General features: G+C 39.9%; 2 protein-coding genes across 6 annotated transcripts in view; one reads left to right on the top strand and one right to left on the bottom strand.

The window, feature by feature from the left end:
- The window catches only part of BRD1 (bromodomain containing 1), a 75,761-nt gene extending 75,355 nt beyond the window's left edge, over positions 1-406 (bottom strand). Inside the window, exon 1 of one of the 3 annotated variants that reach the window (XM_074587803.1) lies at positions 220-406. The gene's annotated coding sequence lies outside the window, so the exon portion shown is untranslated. The remainder of the gene's footprint in view (positions 1-219) is intronic. The other 2 variants (XM_074587995.1, XM_074587532.1) reach the window with 2 other exon arrangements.
- On the top strand, positions 345-27,208 carry ZBED4 (zinc finger BED-type containing 4). 3 transcript variants are annotated; one of them, XM_074588410.1, is made up of 3 exons: positions 345-645; positions 7,528-7,605; positions 21,910-27,208. In XM_074588410.1, the coding sequence occupies exon 3, from the start codon at positions 22,316-22,318 to the stop codon at positions 25,832-25,834; it is 3,519 nt and encodes a 1,172-aa protein (XP_074444511.1). In that variant the 5' UTR covers positions 345-645; positions 7,528-7,605; positions 21,910-22,315; the 3' UTR covers positions 25,835-27,208. The 3 variants fall into 3 exon arrangements, with proteins under 3 accessions (XP_074444511.1, XP_074444577.1, XP_074444652.1); XM_074588476.1 differs by lacking the exon at positions 7,528-7,605; XM_074588551.1 differs by lacking the exons at positions 345-645; positions 7,528-7,605 and adding an exon at positions 20,989-21,128.
- The last annotated feature ends 656 nt before the right edge of the window (positions 27,209-27,864 follow it).

The following is a 27,864-nucleotide window of genomic DNA, read 5'->3' on the forward strand; positions in this document are numbered from 1 at the left end:
CGCTTCGACCGCGGCCGGCCCAGGGGAGCTCGGGGCGCCCGCCCGCGGCCTCCGAGACGAGGCCCCGGCAGTCCCCCGAGGCCCTGGCAGTCCCCCGAGGCCTGCGGCGCCACAGGGTCCCCCAGGCCGCCGCCGTCCCGTCCCTGCCGCCCTCGGAGCCGCGACAGCAGCCGCCGCCGCCGCCCCCGAAACTGAGCGAGCTGAGGCGAGCGGCCGCACCTTTGTGGAGAAGGCCCACGTCTCACCCCGGCCCAGCCCCACCGCGGGGGCGGCGCAGCAGGACAGCCGGCTCCCCTCCTCTGCCGCTGCCGCCCCGATCCGGATGCGGGCACGGAGCCGCCCCGCCACCCCACCACCCCCTGAGCATCACAGCCTCCGGGGGCAGCCATTTTGTGGGCCGCGGCCCGGATGACATGTTGCGCGTCGTGCGTGGCACCGCCCCCCCTCCGCGCCCGGCGCCTGCGCACCGCGCCCCGTGGCGGCCGAGCCGGGGCAGCCTGATCAGCGCCGCGGCGGCGGCGGCCGGAGACAAAGCGACCGGCTAATGAATGGGACGGTCCCGCCCGGCCCTTCCTTTTAACTCTTTCGGGCCTGGCCGGGTGGCGGCGACGACCTCCGGCTTCCTCAGTGGTGGCTGCCCGGGAGGTGAGTGGCCCCGTTCCGGCACCGGGAGGGGGCTGAGGGAGGACGAGCCGGACCGCCCTGCCCGGTCCCCGCCGATCCCCTTTACCCCCCGCTCCCGCACCCACCGCCGGGTTTTGCCTCGGTGGCGCCGGTCCCTGCGCGGCCGGAGCCCCGCGTCCCCCCCCCGGGCCCGGCGGCGCCCCGTCCCGCCTGGGAGCGCCCGCAGGACAGCGCCGCCAGGCCGGGGAGGGGGCGTGTGGCGGCGGGGCGGCGCAGGAAGCCGGGGACTAGGCCCACGGTGCTGGCTCCATTGTCTGCGAGGCCTCGGGAGGGGGCCCGGACGGCCCGGCGGGCGGGGGTCGCCGGTCCCCGGGGGCTCGGGGCTGGTCCGAAGCGCCCGGCAGGCTCTGCCGCCCCCCGCCCGGGGAGGGGGTGCCCGCCGAGCCGCTGGCCGCGCCCCTAGCCCGCCGGGCATTGTGCGCGGCGCGGGCCGGGCCGGGCCGGCGGGAGCCGCCGGGGCTCCGCGCCCGCTCCCACCTGGCGGGGCCGCGGCAGCCCGGCCCGCGGAGGGAACGGTGACCATGTGGCCGCTGCCATCCCGAGCTAAGATGGCCCGGGCAGCCCCGGGGGCGGAGAGCCCGCCGTCCTCCCGCAGCGTGCGGCTGCGGCGATCGCGGGGCGCACGGTGCGGGCCGGGGCTGCGGGGACCGGCGGGCTCCTCGGGCAGAGGTTTGCCGGCCGGGCGCCGGAGCCGAAAAACCCAGGAAATCCTAAAAAGCGTCCCCCCCGCCCCGAGAACGCGGGACACGAGGGGGGCAGGCGCCTCGGCGTAAACACCGCATCGCTTCCTGCGTGGGGTGAAGTTCCCAGCCCCGTCTGTCTCAGGACAGGGTCGCTCAAGAGGGGAGCATAGGGAAAAACAGCAACACAACTTTTGTGTGCTGCTTCTCTCGTTTTTCTACTTGGGACGCCGTAATTTTGCTTAAAAATGCCTTCTGTAACTTCTACATCTACACTGAAACAGCTGCTGATGGCAGACACCGGCTCTGTACAGTGCTTGCTGGATTTCAGAGGATGTCTGATACATTTAAAGTTGTCTGCTGCACGTGCAGTCTACTAAAAGTGTAAAAACATTTATTAATGCTTTGAAAGATAATTAACACATTAATGGTCATTCCAGTTGTCATTGCTAAGTTTAGTAGTGTTTGGCTTTGCAGTGTTGGAAAAAAGTCCTCTTTCCCCAATTATTTCTCCCTGGTACTCATGTGTTAGCAGTTGTGTCTTTTTTCTGGGGAGGTGTCTTTGAGAGTTTTCAATCATTTAGCGTGAGCTGTCATGCTACGCCTATAATACCAAGCAGAGAAAGTCTCTCAAGCTGCCATAACATAAACATACTTCTCAGGATTTCCTTAGGTGTTGTTTTCTGTGTGGCCCATGATATATGTACATGTGTTTTGCTTTTCAAGAGAGTGAGCACAGTTCTTCTCTTTTAAAGGTTATCTGCAGTAATGCAACGTTTCACTTAAAAGCTCAGACATGCACCGTTGGGAGGATGTTCGTGGGGTACCTGCTGGGGGTAGTGAAGTCTGAAAGACTTTATCAACTATCCCCAGGATACCACGGCGCTACTAGAAAGCCTGTGTTTGTACAAATGCTGGTCAGGGGCACTCTAGTTATTATTTACTATAGAGATTGGTTTTGTGGAGAATAAAAACCTTCCATCTCTTCACTGTATGTTAAAAGTGGTAGAAATTCTTCTGCGGAGTCTTAGAAATTTGAGTGCTGTCTGCTAGGGATAAGACTGCCAGACAAGGTGCTGAAAGTTTTTATCTGGTTGGGTGTCTGTCTCCTTTGGTACTTACAGTGTTGCTACTACCATCCAGCTTTAACAGATGTTGAGGAATTTATTCCATAGAAGTTCTCCAGACCAGAAAAACGTAAGAATTGATTGAGAATAAGTAAAATGAAAGTAAAATGAATTATCTAAACTAAGCATCTCAGAGAAGAGTTTTCTAAACACTTGTACTTTTGAACAAGTGTAAATCTTTTACTGTTTCTCTGTATAAAGCAAAATTGTGACAGGTACATCATCCTCAATGATAATGTGAAAGGCAAAGCATATAATAGCAGCAGGCTAGATGGGTGATGAACTTAGAGTAATGCTTGCTGTCTTTCTGTTACCTTGTCTGCTACGGCCTCTCTCTCTGTTTGGTGTTTCCACCCATTCTGGCTCATTTTAAAGCTAGACTGCAAACGTCCTGAGCAAGAATTGTGTTTGCAGAACAGCTGGTGTCATGGGGTCACGGGGTGGTTAGTGCAGAGGGGGGTCTACTTCAGTACACATAATACATCACTAAGGCTTGTAACAGATCCTTTGGAAACACAGGAGGACAACCAAATTTTACATGTTTGTTTAAAATTGTCTATCTATCTAAAGTTTTAGATATAGAGTAGAATATCATCCTATCAAAGATTCCTACAAACTAGGTATTATGGAAGAAAGTCCTGGCAAACTCTTAGGTTGTAGGGAATAATTGCTGGTTTATGTGGCCTTTGAGCCCATTGTGTCTCTTTTTTCTTCCCCTTTTTCTTGGAATTTGTTTTCTTCTAATTTTTAGAACCCTAAATACAATAACTTCCTAGAGATTGGTTTTTTTTTTGTGGCGCTCAGAAAGTTTGGGTTAAGGAATGCAGATACTGTCTCTTCCAAGACCTTGCTGCGTTTTACTGCTGTTCACAGTGAAGACTCTGTATGAGAGGATTTTGTAAATCCTGTCTTTTGGGCTTGCTTTTAATTTGTAGAAGTTCTCATCTTCAAAATGAGCAAATACGTGCTCGTGTAATGTACAGTTAAAATAATCGGCTTTATGCAAACAGGGTGATGATACATCTATATTAGCTTAAGTTTAGGTAGAAAGCAGTATTTGGATGGTTTAGTTGGGGTTTTTGCACAATGTGAACCATAGTGTTTAACTCATCATCGTGACTGACATTTTTTCCCTAAGTAGGAACAATCTAGATACCTTAGTAGTATCAACATAAATTAATGTAATTTACATGATGTTATCTGTTCTAGCGTACACTTTTAAAACAGGCTTAAAAAGTTGTTCTCTTGCATGTGGCAAATGTGCATTGTTTTCTGTACAACTTCGGCTGTTTATTTTGCGTTTCCTACTGGCATCATCAATATCTGTCAGTTCACAACTATGGGATTGTTTAATTTCAACCAATTAGTAAAAAAATTGAGTAGTTTCTGTGGCCTAAAGATAGCTTTCAAGTGAAATCTGGAGTTTAAAGCACACACAACAAGAACAACGAATAAAGCTTTTATCAGGTTGGGTTTTTTTCCCCCAAAGTGGACGAACTTCTATCGTAAGTTATGTAGGGTGATACATAGTTTAACTATGGTGGTATTGTTTTGTTTCTTTTGGTTTTTTTTGGTGATGAGGCAGAGCATAATATAATGGTCTGTTAAAGCAACAACAGGGAAATAGCTTGATTTTTAAGATCCTTATTTTCATTCAAGTGTGTTAATTCAGGACAAATTGCGTTTTTATTTTTTTAATAAAGAAAACATATTGGAAAGTGAAGTATCAGTCTTTCCTATAACCTGTGTAAGACTGGTTTTCAGTGGATGTTGACATAAGAAATATTACGATATTACCATAATCTTTATTTAAACTTGCAACCTGTGTGCTCTGTTTAGCTCTTACTGCACACTTGCCTCCCTTCCATCACTCACCTTTTCCCCTTCCCCCTTTGCTTTGTAGTGACGCGTGGGGTTGGGCGATCCCTCTTTGAAGGTTTAGAGCGTTACTAGTTTTCTTCTATAGATGTCTTATTGGATTTTATTTTTTTTGAGTCACATCTGCTAGTTTACATTCACTAGTGTCATACAGGTATATATTTCCCTTGGTGCCTTAGAGTAATATCTGCACTGAGGGCTCTAATCTTCTGTGCACTTAATACAAAAGGCGGTTCTGGATTTCAGTAGTCAATAGCTTGAAAATTGTAGCTGAAAATAGGCTTGGTTTAACAGCTGTGACATATTTTAACAATAGTCTTTTGCAGTTCTTTACACATTTATGGAAAATCTTTAAAATTAATGATATATTTGTCTCATATGACAATGATCAAAGAATGTGTACCAGTTTTGCCCCAAATATGTTCATTTAACTGGCATTTCAATAATTATGCTGCTTACCTGTTGCTGTAGTTCTGTATGCTGTTGTCTGAATCAATGTTTCCCTCCAAAGAATATAAGCTCAGATCTAGATAAAACGACTTTTTCTTTGTTTTTCTTTTCACTAAAATAAACAATCAAGAAGACCCAAACAATAATTGGAATTGAATGAAATGTTTGACCCAGCTTGAAAATATTTTATAGTCATCTTTAACACATGAAAGAATGGGGAAAATGACAGTGGAAGGGTTTTGAGGGGTCTGGTGTTGTTTTTTGAAGACATCATGGAGGATGAAGTTGCATTATTTGTACTGTGTCTTGCCTGTAGTCTGATGGCTCTGGCACTTGCAAGGAATGTGGGAGAGCCAGGTTCACTTCCTTGCTTTGCCTGAGGACCTGAATCCGCATCTCAGGAGAGCTTCCTGACTGCTCCTGGTGAGCACCCAGTGCTGGGTGAGTCTCGGTCTCCTTGGCTGACACCTTCCTCTTTGTATGCATTATTTAAATGTTCGCTGTAGTAGGGACAACTGAAGTGTCTCATCTTAACAGTCAAATTCGCCAGCTGCACAGCTCTGGAAATGTTTTCACTTGCTTAAGAGGGAGTATGGAAGTATTTTTATGTGAAAATGTTGGTGAAAGAGATTACATGTAATTCATTCCATAACGCACACTAAGCCAGCAATCGTGACCTTCTCCCTCTGAGAGGGGTTGTTCTCAAGGGGGAAAAAAGTTAAATGTGTGTGTGTGTGTGTATCAATCGCCATCTCACAATCTGAATAAGAGCAGTAAGCACTGGCTGATGGGGAGAATGCTGATTTAACCCCTGTTGATGCTTGATCCATATGAAGTTTAGAAAAGAGGATGGAGCACCATCCTGACCACAGAGCATTGCAGAATCCAGCATTTTCTGCATTTGGGTTAGGAGTCAACATTGATTTCCTGGATTTTCTAAGATGGCAGAAAAATTTCTTTGTTGGTTGTTTTTTATTTAGTGTACTGGGGCAGTGAAACAGCTGAGGCCTGTGCACAATAACACCCATGTCTGTATAATGGTCAGTGGGACTGAAGTTGCAAAACTCCAAAGATATGTCCTGTGATAGACTGTTTTGGTCTGTTTTGTTGCTAAGTCAAAATATCTGACTTAATATGCTCCACTTGCAACCATTCCTTTCTCATACATGGGGAAGGATAATCTGGTGTTGATCCTATGTGTGGTGGTGCCACTCGGCGCTTGGTGAGATTCCCTGTCCCTGGGACACATACCAACCTAGGAGAAGTCAGGCATGAATTGCAAAAGACAAAGAATCAGAGCGGTAAGGAACTCTCTTAATGCTCCTGGCTCCTGCTTCCCTTATTGCTTGGAAACGGTAATGACAATCCATCACCCCCTGACAGCCTAGTACATCTGTACCTGGATCACGACCCAACGGGAGGTGATACCAGCACTTGCAGATCTAGCAAGTTCTGGACTTGCACAACTGGTGGAAAGTACCAGAATATCCCATTGTCCGAGTTGGGCCAGAGTGGAAAAATACCTGACAAAAGTTAATTATCTTGGACCCTGTAAGTAGAGATTCCGGTGAGACCCTTTGAGCTCTTTTGGATCGTAGTGGGCTGTGACCAGCATCTCCCCTGAGTCAGGATGTGCGCCGGCAGACACCTTGAGAATTAAAACGCCAGGGCGAGTCAGCCCCCCTTGAGTCTCAGTTATCACCCACTGAGGAATGCCGATGCGTTGTGATTATTGACTCCAAACTCTAAGAGGGAAATTTTAACTGTAGGCTAGCCTCTCTTTCATCCATCCCTCCATATACACATTAGCTCTTACGAGTGTGGATGTTCTTATACTTTACTGGATCCAAAAAGGGACACCCATTGACTCATTGGACTTGCCTGTTGCAAAGGGACCTTTGGTCCTCGCAGTTGAAAACTCGTGTGTGGGGGTGTGTGTGACCCCTCAAGTGGTGTGTGTTTGTACGTTTGTGCTCTATGTGTATGTATTGATTTGGGTTAGTAAGTTTATGTGAATCTTGCCATTCTTGAAGCTATAATTAAGGCACTGTTCAATTATTTTGTCAAATCATCTTGTAAGTCCTTAAATCGGTTAATGATTAAGTGCTGCTAAAACTTAACCTCTTGATCTACCTCAAATCGTTAATAAATTTTGAATTGCTACTAAATCACAACCGCGTCAAGTGCTTCCATCTGCAACACTGTGCTATTGCATGTTGGTTAATACACATGTGAGGTGCGGTGTGTAAGCCGTGTGTTTAGCTTATGAAGAGAAGGTGTAACAAGCTGCTGGATGAATCTGGTAGCACATTGAAAGGCGACAACAAGCTCCTTTGAAATCTTGCGTGTAGCACAGACTTGGTTTTATTCATCATGAAATGTAGTCATCCCTAAGCATAAAAAAATGGAGCAGCGCCAAGACAAGTAGAAAAATTTGACTTTTAAATCTTTTTTAGTATTCATCTGGGGGGGGTATTTTGATCTTTTTGCTTTGCAGCTCTAAGAGTTGAAAATGTCTAATTTTTTCTTGACAATTATAAGGGCTAGGGATTTTGGAAAGGAAAAAAAAGATGAGAGCTAGTCATCTAAGTGCAACTCCTGGAGCTATCAGCTAAAGAGAAACTTGAAACATCCCATGACTTGCCACTTTGACAGCTAACATGACTAAAAAAAATTACTGAAAGGAATTACTTTCTTCTCTTCCTTAGATACAATCATCATCATTAAGTGTGAGTAGCAAGTATTTAACCTCAAATGAAGCCGCCTGCATGCAGTGGAACAGATGTGTAAGTTTATTTGTTTGTTTTTCTCAGTAAACTAGCAGATAGCTTGTTTGTTTTGGGTCTTGTATCACTGTTGTTATTAATTTAGAGTAAGTCAATGGATAAAGATAATGAATAATTGTATGCTTGTGCATCGACTTGTGTGGAGCGTAATAATTTAACAGGAGGTTTGTATGAGTCTCTGAGACTTAAAAATTAAGTTTGGAAGCCTGGATATCTTTATAGTGTTACAATAATAGTAACTAGCTTATGATTTATGGTGCACCTCTTACTCTGTGGTAACAGCTGGCATATATACATCCTTACCTTGCAGTCTACCTCTTAAAAACGGGAAGTAATTGATATGCTACGTTCATCCTATACTCAGATTACACTTGCCTTACTCAGATTTTTGTATCCTCACTGATAGAGTAAATTTTAATATTTGCTTCTAGGGTTTTTGTCCGAAACATTTTTTTTCCCTCTTTATGTGTTCAGTTTGAGCTATTGAGTACAGATCTTTTGGAAGCCTGAGATTCTTGACTAAGACTCAGTAAAAAAACAAATGTTCATATGCAGATCAACATTTATATGTATGTTAAAAATAAATGTTATTTTTCTGTAGTGTTTCAGAGCATTCTGTTTATTTCCCCCCGCCGATAAAACAGTTAAGTTTTTAAGCTGCCTATACACTGTTGGTTAACATGCACCTTAGCAACAGACGGACAATACGTTTAAGATAGGTAAAATGCTGAGCTAGGAAGTCTTGGTGGGTCATCTAAGACTCTGGCCTCTATAGGAAAACAAAAATAACAAAATTCAGATTAATTAACCTAGGAAAGTTTTCCTAGGTGGTGCATACAGAAGGTGTGGGGGATTTTGTTACATACTAAATCTGCTTATGGATCGTCTATCATCAGAGTCAAAGCAAAAATGAACTGCTAGTGCTTTTCAAGTCTGCAGCATTTCCAAAGAGCAGGAAAGAGTAGTCATTGTTTGCAGCAGCCTTTCGAGTCAGTTCTACACAGTTGTAAAGAATTCTGATAAAAGGGACCATGTTGCTTTTGCCAGAATGTCCCGAAGTTCACTCTCATGTATTTAATACTGAATTGTAATATACTCATCTCAGGGTCACTTTATGCTTTGCACCGTTTCATTACATGGTGCCAAGCACTGTAGCATTTTATAGTTCCACCTAAAGTGCCTTTTTAATGTGGCTCTCAAGGTTAAAAGCCTTCAATGAAAATATCTACTTTAGTACTACCTGTCTACTGAAAATGAGTATCAGGTCTTAGTATCTTCAAGAAATATTTCTTGAATTATAGTCCCAGATGAAATAACTGTTGACTGCAAGTTCCGTTGTTCTGGTAGATAATAAAATCTGTAAGTGGTCAGTCTTAAAGAAATTAAATGCCAGTATGAGCTCCAACAGAAAAGTGTATAGGTTTTATCACCTGTTCTTTGTCATATTCACATGCCTCATTGAAATTCAGATTGTAAGCACTCTGGAATAGAGTTTGGACAATTTTGGTCAGCCTAAAAATGCATTTATGTAACACATTTTGAGTTCCTTGTGACAATTTTTTTTCTTTAACTATTTTTTGAAGATTTTACAGAACACGATCATTTTCACATGTTTATTTTGAGGAACACGAAATGTGAGGAATATATCAAATACATAATCTTTTAAGTGATAGCATACTACTTCCTGCTGGGGTATTTCTCCTTCACGACATGGTAGTTGAAGACTGACTTTGTTTTTCCTCTGTGTTTCGGTGTATCAGTATGCAATATGTCATATACTTACCAGTACAGACTGCACCACACAGCATATTATGAACAAGTTGAGAGTTGGAGTTGAGTAGTGCGGCCCAGAGGCTAGCGTTTTGCAAATGGTCCTTCTGTCTATGATGCTTTCTTCATTTGTAGTTAAGAAAGTGTTCATTTGGTGAAATGGGTACTTATACAGGGATGAAGTCTTGAAAGAACAAAGATGGAAAGATTCTGCTTTCCAGATGTTATCTCCTCTGTCAAAATTTTAAGTTTCAATAGGTCAGAAATGTTATAGGTGTACATCCTTTAGCATCCCTTCTAAGAATTAAGGTCTTCCAGTGCATACGCTCTGCAGGAGCTTTTATGTGCGGTGAGATTACTGAAAAAAATCTAGTTCCTGATTAAAGGGATCTAGTAGTGTTAGAGGTGCCATGAGGAGGTGGGAGAGGAAAGAGCAGTGTGGGAACTGCTGCCTGTTTATAACTCCCACCCAACTACTGGCTCCCAGCTCTCGAGAGCTTTTCTTATTTAAGATTTGGGACCACAAATCCTTGCTGAAATGTGGCATAGATGATGGCAATCTTATCATATTTTCTGTTTTTATTCTGTGGTTCCCCTTCTTTCTTCCGCATTAAAGGTAGGAATGTGATATGCTAGTAACGATGGGAGCATATCTACAGATGGGGGTGGGGGGGAAACAACGCAAAAGACAACAGGGTAATACTGGTTACATGAGAGGTTTTCACTTGTTGTGACTTGCATTAGTAGCTGCTGAGATAGTAGGAAGAGTGGGTCAGCTTTCAGGGAGCCACGCAGTGTGCAGACCATGCTGTCGGCAATGTCTTTGCATTTGACACTGGGGAAACAGGAGGAATGGAGGTTCTGTTCTTCTTTCCCTTTCCTAGTGATTTTTAAGTTGTCTTCTGTGGCTCACTGTGTGGTGGGGAGACCATAATCTGTTTATGACAGGAAATACAATGGTGCACGTAAAGAACAGGGATCTTCCTAATCCTTTTCCTCTCTCTAAATGTTTTTATTTATTTCTCTTTTCTATACATCACAAAATACTAGGTTTATTAAAATAATTATTATGGCTTCTGTATAATAATAGAAATCAAGCAAATGGGAACAGCAAGGGCTATCCTTTTCTTTACCCGCTCTTGTACTAAAAATGTCTTGGATCCTGCTCTGAATAAAACACCCATGTAACCTTATTCTGTAAAACTTATTTAAATTATAGGTTGTATTACGTGAATTAAAGCTCATGAACTGCACTGCTTAGAATAGGTACTACAAAAAGCTTTATTCTCCATTAAAATTCTTGGTGTATTTTTCATTAGCTCCTCAAGCAGAACCTTCATTTGCTCAAATTAAAACCCGTGCCTATGGCAGTAGGGTGGTTCTCCTGTAAATCGTTTCTTTTGGGAGAAGAAGACTGAGCTATTTGTTCACCAGGGACAGGAGTGTCTTTTTGGATTTCCTGCTAATGCTCAGGGTGGCACTAGTGGAAACGGCGTCGCCTTTCCTGGCTTGGGTGTCCGTGTCAGCTGGGGCTTTGCTGCAGAGTCTCACCTTGTCTTGAAGAAGGCAAAGAAAATGTGTCCCTAAAAAAGGTTAAGAGGGAAAAGACTCCCTGTCATGGAGGGTAGGGACAGGCTGTTGGACAAGTGAATAGGGAGATATCATTTCTCTCTGCCATTTTATCAATAGGGATGTTTGTTTTGAGAGGGACAGAGTTGAGGACGTTGTTTTTTAAACTGGGATATCAGGTGAAAATGTCAAATGTTACCGATGAACGTACAGTTTACTTAGAAAATACCAAATGATAAAAAATACTTGAAAAGGGCGTAAGAAGTTCATCCTTATGATGGGCATGAGCGATTATGCCTGAATGTGATACGGAAGCTTGGCTTTAAAGTTCCTGGTTGGTTTTGTTGCAGTTCTTGTGCTCATTGGCAACGTAAAACTGAGTATTTAGAACTCGGTATCGTGAATATTATTTTCTGTTTTATTTAGTATATTTAGTAAAGGGTCTTTTCCTTGCTTCAAGTGAAATCTAGATGTATTTCTTCAAATTATTACATGAGGAAGAAAGAAGATACCTGGTACAGAGAAGAAACGTATTTCTGTGGAGAATCATTTGCAACTGAGGTTATCTTCAAAAAATAGTTTTGTGACAAAAGAATGATTAAGCCTACCTGTAAAAAAAAAAAAATAATCCCTACATAGTATTTAAACTACTGTTTATTCTCTGGAAATATTTTTTTTTTTCTTTTCAGGGATTATGACTCTTTCTAACCTGCCTTTATATGCACAAGCGTTCCAAGTTACAAACGCATAATATAAGTGTAGTACTATGTCATATTAGACATATACAAATGCGATATATGTAAACCATGGAAAACCTTTCCATAGCACAAGTGAAGCTATCTGAGGACATGTAACTAACTGGCATCAATATGAACACAGAATTGGATTAATGGGTAGCTATGAAGGGTTTTTCAAACAGACCTCTTCAGATTTGATCTGGTTAGTGCCAAAATAGATACCTAATATATGATAGCCTTAGCAGTTCAACAGATAACGGTTCAATTTCATTTATTTATTTATTTATTTATTTTTATTTTAGACAAATTATGGTTCAAATAGGTTAATATAACACTACATTCTGTAAAGGACCCTGTTTATATTTTGTGAGGTTTTTTTCACTTATGCTTATATGGATGTTTTCAGCAAGATTTCCAAGAAGATTTTACTGTGCACAAGCCATGGCGTGCCTCTCCTGCTTTTTCATTCTTCATCATCCTGACTGTTCAACTGTGTAACCCTCAGCTTTCTCCTTACAGGTGTCTCATTTTTAACTGTTCGAAATCATCCTTAAAGTACTTAAGGTTTCGCTCGTACTGAGTTTAAAGATAGATTTAAAAAAAAAAAAAACAAAAGTGTGTGTTTTCTAGTATATTGCAAGCTAGGAAGATGAACCAGTCAGGGGAAGAATCTCCTGTCCTAATCCTATCCCGTTTCATTTTGTCAGCTGTGGATTACACAGGAGGAGGAAGAGGAGGGAGTAATGGGCTATGCAGAGGAATTGATCACTTGGGGAAAAGCAGTGTCAGAGGAGCTTTGCTTTGAATTTTCTGATGCTTTTCTGAAAGCAGGTTGCTGTTCTCTAGCAACATATGGTAGATGTTTTGTCTTTTGTCTTTCATTCTTTTGGAACTTATCTTGTTGTTACTGTGTTTTTGCTTGTGTGTTCTTTCCTGTTCCTTGGTAATACTGATACTTTTCCCCTGCCTTGTTCTTATTTTTATCTTCTGCATTTTACCTTTGTGTTGTGTTACTGCAACCTTTGTTTGTTTCCCTTCCCCTCGAATTGTACAGCATGAGACGCTAAAAGCAGCTTTCATGTTCTGTTCTAAAAATGCTATAAACCAAGTCATGCATGCTTCAGCTGTTTAAAAAAATCTAATGTTTTTCGTAAGAAAAATCACCTTATCGCTTGTAACATCAAGAATTGTCCCATCTTATTAGCATATAATACTTATTTGTCAGAAAATGCAAATGATAAAAATATCAAAATAAGAGTGCAATCTGTGAGTTCCACTTGCAGCAACATTGAACTGATGTGTAAGACTTGGGAAAATCCTGCTTTAAGTTTTAATTAAATTATTGGTTAAAACATCAGCATTTTAACAAATGACGGACAGATCTGACATTTGGTGGGTGTGAACAATAGCACAGAAACTTAACCTGCAACTATTGCTTCAGTAGTATCATACCAGATAATGAGAAAGAACACTTAAATGTTTAAGAGACAGTTTGGATCCTAGACAAATGTTGACATAATTTACTTACTGTGACAGAGCGATCTCTTAGTAAAAAGCTGGGACAGAAATGATTAGCATGTGTACAACCTGCTTTTTTTTTTTTTCCCCTTCTTTCTTACACAGTGCTGCTATGGGAAGTTAGCAAAGGGCGTGGGAAGGAAGGTAGCCCCGTTTGAGATCTGATGGTATTTTTAGTGCACTCAGGAAAAGAAAAAAAGCAACAATTAAAGGCTTATCAGGTGGTTGTAGGTGTGAGTAGTGTTACTATTTGTGGTGATATGTAATATTATATATGGTGGTACATGCAACGCAGTGATATTTATTCTTTTATAAAAAACTTGGGAGTGACATTGTTTTGGCTGAGGTGATTATTTCACTCTGGTTTTAGCTTTGCATTTTTAATTTTATTTCTAAGATAAATGCTGTTTGAAATCCTGGAATGAGGATTTTTTGTGTTATGGGCTTTATAGTGCTTAGGAGTGCTGCTTAAACATAGGCAGTGGAGAATGATGCTTCAAATAGATACATGCTTCATACATTGTCAAATAAATTATGAAGACTGATTTTTCCAGAAATAAATTTGAGTTTTGACTCCCTACCCTGTATTGGACACCTGTTTTATTCTGAAATGTGCTGAGCCGTCAGCCTGTATCAGCGAGGTCTGATGAAGCATTTGGGTACCAAGCCTGTTTAGCAAATCTAGTTGGGCACTAAACAGGGATGCCAGTACTAAATGTCATCCAGATGTGAATAATGCTAACGCAAACATCCTTATTTATATCAGACTTCAAAAACAATGGATACAAAATGTATAATATTTTAAAAAGCATCTCAATCTTTATAAGAAGTTTTATGGTTGAGGATTTACTGGTGTAAGAACTGAATTAAGAACCAGGTCCTCTTCTAAAAAAAACCAAACCACTAATCTTGAAAATGAAATCTTACTTCATGTCTGCTTTGTAGCTATATCAAGGTATTTTTTTAAAACAATGCTAGTCTGGAAATCGTACTGTTTCTCTTCAGTTTTGCCATTGTCATGAATTACTTTCACTCCTTTTACACATTGGTGCAAGAGCCCGCGCAGTGCAGGGGGAGCTGGAGTGCACACTTTCTTCCATACACCCTGATGCAGATGATTTAGGGTTTGAGATGGAGATATTTGTACAAAGCCAGGACTTCTGGTTCTTGAATCATTCCTGAGGTTTCAGGGAACATCAGAAAAATGGTTGGTAAACAGAGTCCCATAGACTTTGATATTTACATCAGCAAGAGGAGAAAACAGATGTACAAAATAAACCAGCTTTTAAAAGAGTAAGAGGCTGAGTTTGAGGAGTTTGTGTGTGTGCAATGTTAGGTGTTTTCCATGTGCTGGTTAGATTTTAACTTGACAGTGTCCCTTTAGCAAGAGTCTAAAACTAAAACTGTCACTTCTGAGCTGTGCTGCTGATTTTTATCTTCCTGCATTACTGCTAATGTAGTGGGCGGGAGGGAAACAGAAGACAGACAGAAGAGTCCAGAGACTGCTAAACCAAAAAAAACCAAACTTGGCACCAGCAGGTCTATTTTACTACTTAATATAAAATAGCTTATGTTCACAGTAAAATTATTTGATGTTTTGAGGGGCAGGGGGCAAGAAAGGGGGGAATATTTACATTTAGCTGGTAGTCTTTTTAACTTTTCAGTCTCTACTTCAGCTGAATTCCTCCATTTGTGATGAGGGCTGAGTACCCAGAGTCTAATGGTGATAGTTACGGCTATAATACCCAGCTCTCCACACCTTGGTTTTTCTCTGTCTGATTGGGATGACTGATTTAGGTCCTAGCTTACACCAAGCACTGAGTTTTTCCGCGATGTGAAGAGGCATGAATGATCTTTATACTTGGATAAATCGGAGGTCTCTGTGTCACGTCCTGACAAGTAGCATGAGTACACCAGGGAGCTCACGTACCTTTCTTGGAGGGCTCTCATTCTTCCTGACCTGTCTCCTAGGCCTCTGAGCATGCACCTTTTTCCCATCGCTGTTCAAAGCACGTTTTCATTTCCTTCCTTATGCATTACTCTGGATATTTATTTTCTCTTCGTAATTTTTCCCAGCTTCTCCTCTCTTCAGGGATGAGGGTGCTGAGCGCAGCAGCTGCCCTGCCAGGATGCTGCCCTGCTTCTTCCAGGAGCTGAAGCCCAGCAGTCGCAGCATCCTTGAGAGCTGCCTGGTTCCTGCCTCCCAGCCTGTTCCAGCTCCTACGTGTGGCACCCTGCTTGGCTGGCCACATATCTGTGAAATGCTTCAGCCTTGGAGGAAATAATTCTACCCTCACCTTTTTTTTTCTTATTCTTTCCTGTCCCCCCGCCTTCCCACCACCAGCTTTAGTATGAGCTGAATCGGTCTTTTCTTGTTTACGCAAACATATAAAACTGTTCATGAATGTTCCCTATGTGTAAACTGGGATTTTGCTAAATGTTTGTCTCACTCCAATATGGAACTTTGAAAATCATTATAAAAGCTTTTTGTCGTTCTACAAGTGTTTCAGGAGTACTTAGGGAGCCTTAGTGAGGGTGAGACCTTGATGGATAAGCCACATAGTAAGATGATGCTGTAAAACTAATGGCAGAATAGATGGAACAAAAAAAATAAAGAAAGAGATTAAAAATAAAACATTACAGCCCTCCTAATTGGGAGGGGTCATGGAGGGAGAAATTTAGACTTCTGCAAGAACCAGTAGTTTGTGACAGAACAAGAGCTAAGCCTAGATATTATTTGTCAGCTGATATTAAAAAATGTTGTATTTCTGTTAGTCCATATATATCTAAAAAAAAAAAAGACATAAGTAGGGAAAAAGCATAGTAAATAGTTGAAATTTTAAATAAAAATACTTTCAGTTTCTAACATCAGGGTTTTTCTCTCCAGTAAAAGAGGGCACTTATAAAAGTAAGAGCTTCTGTCCTTTTTTTGTTTTTTCTCCTTTTTATCTGTATGCCCTTTTTGGTTTCTTTTTATTGACTTGGATATGATTTTGGTGATGATGTTTCCCCTTCCACTAACATGCTTCTCCGATTTTTTAATTTTTTTTAACATATTTTCTGTTAAGTTCACAAATTCCTATAAACTTTAACTCTTTCATATAAGATTAATAAAAATGTCTAATATTATTTGTCCTGATTGTTATATTCTGTTCCAGTGTTCAGTTAGGGTGAAGACTATTCCTGTCAACAAGGACCAATGTACAGTATTGGTGATGCTGTTTCAACACTTTACTCTTTTGTGCCCAGATGGAGCGTTTGGGGTTGTGGACGTGGGAAGTTATTTTGGAAGTTGGAGAGAATACCTTTGTAAAACCTCAACAGTTATCGCTTAACGTAAGATCTGCCTTTCAGGTGACTAGAAAAGTAATGGAATAGTAAAGGTGGCTTTACCTCCCTCTTTTTTTTTTTTCTCTCTACAAATTATACCTCCCATGAGGTCCAAAACAAGTTGTTTCTTTTATTAAGCCTTACTTTCTGTACTTTGATCCCTGTTTAATTACGCTGTTGCATCCACTATTTCATGCCTGTACCTCTGTGCAGATTCCTGTGAGCTTCGGTGAGACTTGAGCGTAGAACCCACCTCGTGTCAGAGTGGGACTGACATGCTAATTTTGCAGCCTCTTCTAATACCACATTTTAATCGCGTAGTATCTTGCAAACTTCTGCAGCTCTTTACGGGTGAGCTACTGCTGATACTTTGTCATGGGAAACTTCTATAGAAAAAATACGTCCCTGTTCTTAGTTTTCCTTCTTCAAGGGAGTTGTAATTTTGAAAAGCAGTAAGGTTCACCTAGGCTATACATTTATAAAAATATGTCTTACTTATTTGCTACGTATTTTTGGATGTGTGTCTTGATTTCAGGGGTTTTCTGAGTTTTTTGTTTGTTTGTGGGGTGTTTTTTGTTTAGCAAATATTCCCTAATTAGCATCATACCTGTCATTGAAGTGGAAACTAATAATAATTTCTTAAAATGCCTTCTCCTTCTTGCTTGCTTTTAGGGATTTTCCTTTTACTTGATGTTCTTAATGACACCTGTACCTTTCCAAAAATAAACAAGATTAGCACTATTTATTCTAAAACTGACATCCGTTTGTGCCAATTGTTTTTAATGTGCTTTTTTTACCTCCTACGCCAAAATCTGTCACTACTTTCGATTTTATTTTTTTTCCAAACTAGTGAATAGTTTTGCTTTCACTTTGTCTCCACATTTTGCACCTTTCTTGAAACAACTGCTCTTGCATTTTGCAGGTGTGTGTGTTTGTATTTACACTGTATGCACTTGTATAATAATTTAAAGTTTTTTGGTTTAAACTACTTTCTCTAGACCATAATTTGCAGTAACATTCTGTAATATAATCAGGTCTGTAATTATTGCCGGACTACTCAACCTAAAATCCTTTAAAGCTTGCAGCCACTATCTGCTTTACAAACAAAAAAATTCCTCATGGTTCAGTGTCCTTTCATACTTTTTCGTGCTTCTCTGTATGTTAATGTATATCTCTGCAATCCCAAGACACCAGTGTTTCTCTCCCCCCCCCTCCCCTTCCTTCAGCAGTGATTTCTTCTGGCCATGGCAGTCTGCTGTAGCACTCTTTGGATCAGTGACGTTCTCCTGACATTTCTTATCGACCATCATAGACTTTCGGTAATCCCATTTTGAATGGAAAATCCTATAAAATGTTTCTGCAGGCTTCTTACCACAGCAAACCACCGACTGTCTACAGCTGCTCAGGACCTAATAGGCTAGAGTAGAACATTTGAGTAGATAATTGTTCTCTAGTTCCATTTATTTTCTTTGAAGATTTTTGTTGCAAGGTGACTCTTAATTCTCTTTGTTTCGCAGCTTGTCTGTATCTAATTGAGGAGATTTCAAATGCATAAATCACTTTAATTTTGAGCTCACTGCCTGTAGCCTTTTGTACCTTTGAAAACATTTTCTTTCTCCTTGACTATCCTGTTTGTTTAGCAGTAGTCCTTAATTTTGAGTAGCTTGTGTCCAAGGGTAAATAAGCTATGTAAAGGTGGTCATAAGCAAATTCACACTTTGTTCTAGGTTACTGTAAAATTTTAAAATAGGATAGAGTGTTTTGTTTGATTTTAAAATGGATTGACTCTTACATACAGTTGGCGTGGGAGGAAGAGATGAAAACTATATCCATCTCTCTAACCCTGAACATATTGGGAACCATATTCTAAAGAAAATTTGGGTTGAACCCTCCAGGATGTTTGAGGGGAGGGAGCGTGAATTAATTTTACACTGTGATGTAGTAACATTCAAAGCAGTAGAGATCATGCTTAGATGTTTGAAAGAAAATGGAAAAACAAACAAACAAAAAAAAAAACCCAACCCACTAACCATGCAGAATCTTCTGAGGGGCATCCAGCTTTGGGGATTTCCCAGGAAGTGATCTAGCAGTCGTAACCAGTCTCCTCTAAGAATCTCAGCTATTCCGCATTCCTAGAAAGGTGGCAACAATACCCAGAAAAATATGTACTATGTAGCCAGAAACCTGTAACAGCCATAAAGTGGAAAATATATAATTAATGTTTTATTGCATTAAACTCAGTCATAAGTACGTTGAAATAGTGTAACTTGCTGCAGTATTTAAGCACTTCATAACACTGCTAATAGCATAACCCTCCTAACAGCATGAAAGCGTTTTATATCACTGATGAATATAAGTATAGAAATAGTACATAGCTCCAAAAGCAGACCTATGTTTAATTGCAGAAATAGGGGATAGAAAAACATGTTAATCAACAATCTGGATACTAAAGTCTGCAAGTAAAAACAAAGGGTACAGAGCAATCAGGAAAGATTTCTGGTAGAACCAGAACAGTTTCTGGTCCTAAAGAAAAGAAGATAAATAACATCAGGAGCAGATGAGATTGCTTCCCACACCCTTTTTGGTGGAGGAGATTATGAGCATTAAAAACACCCAGCAACAGCAAGGGGAAATAAGGAAAAATGAAGTCTGTTACCGTGGGTCCTGCTCCAGAGTCCAAATATCTCTCTCGCCTCAGCTTCAGCAAGGAAAAGCATCAAGGACCACAGCAGTATTTAACTACATGGCATCAGCTCAGTGCTATTGTATACTCAAAGCTAATTTAGGATAAGGTGATTAGGGCCTACTGGTTTGAATATATAGTGATAATGGTTGATAATGATTAAGAACTTAACCATTGGCAATGTGTGTTGTTAATGAATGTCAATCTAGTTAAGTATTGTTGTGAAGTTTGCAACTGGTCTCTTTTATCAGGTTTCCAAATCTTCCCATCACAGCTACCTTCTGCTTAGTTGTGATAAGCAGCAGCTGTTCATCAGGACAGGGACACGCAAAGCATCTCCATGGATTTTTCTGCTTGAAACCTAGAATTGTTTTTGCATAGTTAAGAAATTACAGCAGTTGCAGGCTAGAGATGAGATTACCTGTTTTGAGGCAAAGAAATTGTGCACATCTTCATCAGAACACGCTGCCAATGGGTGTATGCATGTATTTTGTGCAAATCTAGCCAGGAATCTGTAATGTGTTTACTGTAACTTGGCACTTAGATGCATAATTTATGTTCTGTAAGCTCTGCATGGAATCACTTGATTGTGAGCCTTTCTATTCTGTGATCTTAAGTCACAACAGCTTATTATATATTCTTGCTTTTCCTGTTTGCAGTACAAGCTCCAAATTCACAGGTTAGATTGAAATAAAGATGAAAAAAAAATCCTTTTAGATTGATTTCTATTAAAAATGTTGACTATCTTATGCTCTCTCGTCCCAGATGCATATGCTTCTATATCATCAATATGAATGTGATCACTAACTTGTGTTTCATTCAGTTTTATAGAGTAATGTAAATTTAGTCTCTGCTACCAGTTGTTCTTAGATGTGATTTCACAAACCCGTGGAAAGTACTGTGTAGTGTGTTAATTTTTTTCTATAAATTTAAGGTTTTTCTTCAAGCCTCTCCCTTCATTAGAACTGATGTTCTTCATGCTCAGCCCTCATATCTTCTGGTGTCTGAAAACGCCCTTTTTTTCTGAGAAAGAGAGAGAAAGGCAGAGCACAAATAATAAAACTTCCACAGAAAGAAAAACAGAGTTACTGCCTTCCTCTTTGCAAGTTCTGCCCATACATCTCCCTTTTCTTAGAATAACTGCAGTAAGCTGATTGCCCCTCCTTTTGCCTGCCCCATCTTCTGCACTGGAAAAGGAAGAAAGTTATCCCTGTGGTTGGCTTTCCAGAAGTCTGAAATCCACAGCAATTAAGTGTGGATTTTACTGTCTGGTAAACAGACCTCAGAGAAATATTACCCCAAATAGGTTACAAAGCTAATATGACATTGATCTTGATACAAGGGGGAAGTGTCTGTGTGAGTACAGCTTAGACTTCTTTTATGTATCTTGTAGCTATGGCTAACTTCACCTTTTGTCTGCTGAAGTCCTTCTCGTGTTTGAGTAACACATGAAAATTGTGTGAGAAGTTTTTAAAATAACCAGTTCAAATTTGTGTTTTGTCTTTAGCTGGGGAGAGTAGTCCCATAAAATCCATTTCGCACAAATTGGAGTACATAGTGTAGCACCAGCTGAGTGGTCAAAAAGGGTTTGTTATCTTGAATGAAGGTACCAACAGCTACATTAATGACACAAGAGAACAAGTGAGAAAAGGTTTGGAAAATTTAGAATTCTGATAGTGGCTGCCAAATGCAGACAGTTTCGTCAGGTTTGTGTGGAGCTGGCGGGGTGTTCTCTTTTTTGACCCTGTTGTTCTGTGATTTGTATGCAGCTGTACTTCAAAAACCAGTACTTCATACTGGAGTTGGTGGTGGGGGAAATCTTTACCCATGAGGGAAATGAGCTATCTGGGTCTAAATGGGCTTTCTTCTAGAACCCTCGAGTACATGAGGAATTTGAGCTGGCAGCACTACACTAGGTACTAGTGAATGGAGCTCTGTGTGTCTTTGCTTCTGAGTGATGTTGTTATGCTTTTGGGACATCTCAGTGTATATATGGCATTTGCATAGCCCGGTTATCCTAAATTAAACAATTCATGTTTTATTCGTAAAACTCTAAAAGTAGCTTGTTCCTACAGCGTGGTGCTGTCTGGGAGTGTTGTGGCATGAATGTGACCATGTGAGACTGTGGTCAGAGGGGAGATCAACATGTGATAACACTGGACACCCTTACAGACGTTTCTTGTAAAACGGATTTTTAAACACTGCTGTCAGTAATGAAGGGCTAACATATACAGGATTATAACTTAACGTTTGGTTTTAAGTACATATTTCTGTGCTAACGTGATTAAATGCCTGCTTGTTTTCGTACATATCTGTAGATATAGACATCTGTGTAATATATGTTTGAATACATATGTGTGTAAGTGTGATTATGCATGGTTGAATTAGGATGGCAGATGAGGCATAGGTATGTTCAAGCAAATACAAAAGTGATGCTTGGACTCTAGATTTTGTCAGGGCTGAACCAGAGATGCATGTGTAGGCAAGTATTTGCTTATAATAAATGTATTGAGTAACTGTTGTTTTTTTCTTTTTTTTTTTCCAATAGTAGACTGAATTGGTTTTATCTCAAAGGGGAAAAACCACAAACACTGCAGAACATTTAGTGCATGTTTTCAGTTCACCTTTACTGTAGTTATTTAAAGTGTGTTAGTCAACTTTGTCTTCTGTTTGTTTTTGTTTTTTTTTTATTTCTAGATGGTGCAAAAGAATCGCAGTTGCCCAGTCAAGATGAACAGAATGGCTTCCTTCATCAAGAAAATAGAACATTCATTTTTTAGGATTATGTCTACAACATGAAGCCTTTAACAGTAGCTGTCTTTGAGAACGTTCATCTATGACCTGAAATGTCCTGATCCTGGGGAAAAAAGGAGATTCCATTAATTAAGTCTATAATTTTTAAATGCATTTTTATGACTAATCATATTTGCTTATGCACAACACAGATACAGAATTCATGAACCAGAGATTATTTTAACACATACGCACATATGTGTTTGTGCATTCAGTATACAAGATACATCATTGTAATCAAATTTTAAATAACCTTTTAAATTATCTATTTATTAATAAATGAAGACTTGGGAAGAAGCATTTGTCATCTATGGACAAGAGCAAAGCAGGTTCCCCCAGAATGGATGGTAATTTTGTGTTGGGTAAAATCAATAATTTAAAAGTAGAGCAAGAGGAAGACGGCATTAACTGTACTCTAGAAAGAATGGATATAAAGACAGAACAAGATGATTTCAAACATGCGGACAGCAGTGATGAACAGGAAGATAAAGAAAAGAACTTTATTACCAACAACCCTGGCAAATATTTATCTACAGAAAATGAAGATGATTATGGATCTCTCTTTTCTCAGTATAGTAGTACGCTGTATGATGTAGCAATGGAAGCTGTGACACAAAGCCTCCTTTCTAGCAGAAACATAAGCTCCAGAAAAAAGTCACCTGCTTGGAACCATTTTTTTATATCTCCTAGAGATAGCACTAAAGCAATATGTATGTACTGTATGAAAGAATTTAGCAGGGGTAAAAATGAAAAGGACCTGAGTACAAGTTGTCTCATGAGACATGTGAGGAGAGCCCATCCCACTGTACTAATTCAAGAAAATGGAAGTATGCCAGGTATATCCTCCTTTTCTTCACCTACGTTGTTGCTGCCACCTCAGTCCGCAGATGTTGGAGATCTGAGTTCTATGTTGTCCCCCATAAAACTGGTCAAGAAAATGGCTTCTAAAATACCATCTCCAGATCGAATAATTGAGGAATCTGTTTCTATTGTTTCTTCTGAAGAAATACCAGATCTCTCAGTTTCTGAAAAGTGTAGCAAAGAAGAAGTCATGGTTGGGTCATCTCCGCAGCTACCCAACAACCAGTATGATGACACTGTGGAGAATGTAGCAGAAAAAACTGTTGTTATTCCAAAGAGCACATCGGGTTCCAGAAGGAGATCTGCTGTCTGGAAACACTTTTATTTGTCGCCTCTAGATAATTCTAAAGCTGTTTGCATCCACTGCATGAATGAATTCAGTAGAGGAAAAAACGGAAAAGACCTGGGAACGAGTTGTTTAATAAGACATATGTGGAGAGCCCATCGTTCCATTGTCCTGCAAGAGAATGGGGGTGGTACCAGTATACCACCTCTCTACACCGCACCTCCAACTCTGTTGCCTTCTTTACTACCCTCAGATAGCGATCTGAATTCTATGTCATCCTCTCCTGGAAAACTAATGAAAGAATCAACTTCTGTTTCTTCGTCTCCAGACAGAATCTCCGAGGAGATCCATACTAATCTCTCTTCAGGAGATGCTCTAGTGGAAGACTCAATGCTGTCATCTTCTGATGATATAGGTGAAGTCTCCTTTGTTTCATCTCCAGAGAAACAGTGTGAGGGATTAGGTCCACTAATATTTGAACCTACTGCTGTATTTCAGCAAAATAAAAGGATTATGAAGAGGCTTAAATCAGAAGTTTGGCATCACTTTTCACTGTCACCTGCAGACAGTCTAAAAGCAGTATGTAGATACTGCAGTTGTATGATAAGTCGTGGTAAGAAAGGAGATGTGGGCACAAGCTGCTTGATGAGACATCTGTATAGACGCCACCCCGATGTAATTGGAAACCAAAAGAGCTTTCTTGATGTGAGTTTGGCAAATTCTCCTTACGCCACTTTGGCTTCTGCAGAATGTTCATCCTCAAAGTTGACTGACTTGCCTACAATGGCTACACATGATAATCAAATTATATTTCCTGTTAACAGTAAGAAGACCTCAAAACTGTGGAATCACTTTTCAATTTGTTCTGCAGATTCAACAAAAGTAATATGTATGCACTGTGGACGTACAATAAGTAGGGGGAAAAAGCCAACGAATCTAGGCACAAGTTGCCTTCTAAGACATTTGCAGCGGTTTCATAACAATGTCTTGAAAACTGATGTCTCAGAGACAGTATTATCCTCCTCTACGGATAATCACATGCCACTGAGCACAGAATTACTAGGATCTTCAAATTTTGATGAAACCAATGACAAGTTTTGTGACTCTCACCCAGTTGCCAAAAAAATCACAAGTCTTGTAGCCGAAATGATTGCACTTGACCTTCAGCCATATTCTTTTGTAGACAACATTGGCTTTAACAGGCTGCTTGAATACTTGCAACCTCAGTATTCTTTACCTTCCCCGTCTTACTTTTCTAGGACAGCAATTCCAGATATGTATGATAATGTAAAACAAATAATTATTTCACATCTTAAAGAAGCTGAAAGTGGAGTGATACATTTTACGTCTGGAATATGGATGAGCAACCAAACACGAGAATATCTAACCCTCACAGCTCATTGGGTAACATTTGAGTCTTCATTCCGACCGCAGTGTGAGGATTACCATTGTTCAGCACTATTAAATGTGTCACAGATCGATTGTGACTACAATGGAATCAGTATCCAAAAGCAGTTAGAGTATTGGTGGGAAACTTGGATTACTTCCATTGGCCTTCAGATCGGAATTACTGTTACTGATAATCAGAGTATAGAGAAAACTTTAAATGAAGGTGATCATTCAAGTGTACAATGTTTTAGTCACACTGTTAATGTCATTGTAAATGAGGCTATTAAAAGCCAGAGGATGGTTCAGAATTTGCTTAGTATTGCAAGAAAGATCTGTGAACGCGTCCATCGGTCAGCAAAAGCAAAAGAGAAGTTAGCTGAGTTGCAAAAAGAGTATGAGTTGCCTCAGCATCAGCTAATACAAGATGTTCCATCAAAGTGGAATACATCGTTTCATATGCTTGAACGTCTTATCGAACAGAAAAGAGCAATTGATGAAATGTCAATAGAGTGCAGCTTTCGGGAGCTAATAAGTTGCGACCAGTGGGAAGTGATGCAGTCGGTGTGTCACGCTCTCAAACCTTTTGAAGCTGCAAGTAGGGAGATGAGTACACACATGTCTACTCTAAGCCAAGTGATTCCAATGATTCATATACTTAACAGGAAAATAGAAATGCTATTTGAGGAAACAATGGGCATAGATACTATGCTGAAATCTTTGAAAGAAGCTATGGTGAGTAGATTGTCCTCCACGCTTCATGATCCAAGGTACATTTTTGCTACGCTTCTGGATCCCAGGTATAAAACATCCTTATTTACAGAAGAGGAGGCTGAACAATATAAACAAGACTTAATCAGGGAGCTGGAAATAATGAGTTCTACCTCAGATGATGATAAACCTGTTTCCAATGGATGTGATATAGGTTCACCATCTACAAATTCGTATGGGGAAGATAATCTTTGGTCACTCATGGGTGACATGAAGAAAACAAAAGACCTGAAAGAGAGAGCAAAGTTACCAGAGGAAATGGTGCTTTCTTACTTGGAGGAAGAAGTGCTTGAGCATAACTGTGATCCTTTAACTTACTGGAACTTTAAGAAGTCATCTTGGCCAGTACTGTCAAAATTGGCTGTCAGGTTCTTGGGTTGTCCGCCAAGCATTGTTCCTTCAGAGAGACTGTTCAATACATCCAATGAAAGCAACAACTTTAGTCAGTCAAGGTTAATGATTGAACACTTTGAAAAGCTTATCTTTTTGAAAGTGAATCTTCCTTTAATATACTTCCAGTATTGAAACTAATGAACAAACTGCTAGACGAAATCTATTGTTGCTCACTGGATATTAACTATCTATAACTCGAATTTTTAAATTGCTCCAGTAGGGGCCATGTATGACATCTAATCAGTGACTATAATTCCAAATTTTAGTTTCATTTTTTTCAGCTTTCAATATGTCTACATGTGCCTTATTCATAGTACTTCAGGCCAGATATTGTATATATGTTTTTTAAAAGTTCACACTAGAGATAGCCTGTCTTGTCAAATTATACAAAATTATGTAGGTTTTAATTCATAATTGTAAATGAACTTTTAAAAAGCTCAGTCATTTGTTTTAATAGAATGGCAAAAAAAAAAAAAAGAAAAAGATGTAAACAGTTCTATTCTGTAGTTTTTTATTCAATTATTATGTAAAAACCATAAACCAGGTACTGTATTTTAGTTGAACATTGCTTTAATTGCAACAAAACAGCTTTTGTAGTTGTCAAAAGAAAGCTGTACATGAAAGTCGGGGTTCACGCCGTCTTTTTGTCATGTGGTGTTTTTAACTGCAAGCCCTAAAGTACTTAAAGGATTAAGAAGAGTTGTTGAGGAAGATGTGTTTACAGGAGACTGTTGACGTAGTATCTGAAAACAAATCTTAAATTTGCAATGATATGGAATGTCAGTTATACAGCAATCGGTAGTAAAACTTCCCATTCTGGGTTCTCCTGTTCAGGTTTTACATTTTAACTGAACTACAGAAATATTCTGGGTATTTATAAAACTCTTTGGAAGTCTTATCAAAGTTTGTGAATTAATGCTTGTTATTTAATGCCGTGTACAAAAAAAAAGGCAAGAAATTTACCATGAAGACTCTAATGTCATTCTAAAGCCTTTTCTAATCTTTAGTGCATCGAAACTATAAGGTTCCCTATTGTAAAAATTGAGCCCTTACTCCTAATGTAATTTCAATTGTGTAGAACAGCCTGTCTTAAAGCTCCTAGTACAGAAATAACTGATCTTCTGATTTTCAGTAATAGCCTTATGGATATGGTGCACTGCTTAGAATTTTACGTAGTAGGGTTGATTCTTAACTGTTGGTGTCCATCAGGCAAATGGGATATAGAGCCCTCGAAACTTCAAATAAGATGGAAAAAAATAGCCAGCATTTTAATTTGAAAGGAACGTTCTCCGTGGGTTTTTAACTCTAGAAAGATTAATCTTCTCATTTCAGTTTTCATTGAATACTTTTTTGGGAAACAAGTCATCATTTGCCTATGACCTTTTAGAAAAGTTGTAGCTTTGTTAAAATACTGTACCTATGCCTAATCTAATTTTGCATTTACTATGTTTTAGTGTATTTATAAATGGTGAACTCAGTTTCTGAAATTAAACATTTTATTTGCAATTTTCTAGTGGTAGTCAACACTGCCTTTTATTTTCAGATGGATTTCAGATGACGGTTGAATAAAAATTAATCGATACAATTGTAATCGTAAATATACCACAGAACGTGCTACGTGAAAAGATTGGTTTTCCATTTAGCTCTTTGGACTTAAGACTGGATTCTGGTTCTTTTCCTTTCACTCAAGCTACTCGATCTCAGGAAAATTTGTTGAATTCTTTCCCAGGCGGCTTTGGTTTCCCCGTGATGTTTCTCTAAACGTTTTATGGTTTCAGGTATTTCAATTGTTATTCCGTCAGTTGTGTTTATACCTGTATTATTTAAGTAAATTATTATATAGCGTACTTGGGAAAAATTAATACTGCATTTTTTGTCTCCAGTATTTTAAAAGTTAACTTTTAATTTAATTCTATCATCAGTCAGCATTTCTTTGTTCTTCTAGGGTTAAATGAGAACAGCACGTGTTGGGTTTTTTTCTGCAGTAATAAAACAATTTGTTCTAGTTTATGTATAGTTCAAACTGGGTGAGTTTGAAGCAGCTTATTGGGAAACATGTTTAAATGGTTACTGGTTAATTATTATCTCCATTTCTGCCCCCTACATTTTAACTGTGAACATAACCTTGACCTTTGTAAAGGAGATGTTTAATCTCTCCAAAC

Source organism: Larus michahellis, chromosome 1 (genome assembly GCF_964199755.1).
Source record: "Larus michahellis chromosome 1, bLarMic1.1, whole genome shotgun sequence".
NCBI classification, from domain to species: domain Eukaryota; kingdom Metazoa; phylum Chordata; class Aves; order Charadriiformes; family Laridae; genus Larus; species Larus michahellis.

Coding starts and splice junctions, on each gene's coding strand:
- ZBED4 (XM_074588410.1), top strand. CDS start 22,316: ATGGACAAGAGCAAAGCAGGTTCCCCCAGAATGGATGGTAATTTTGTG.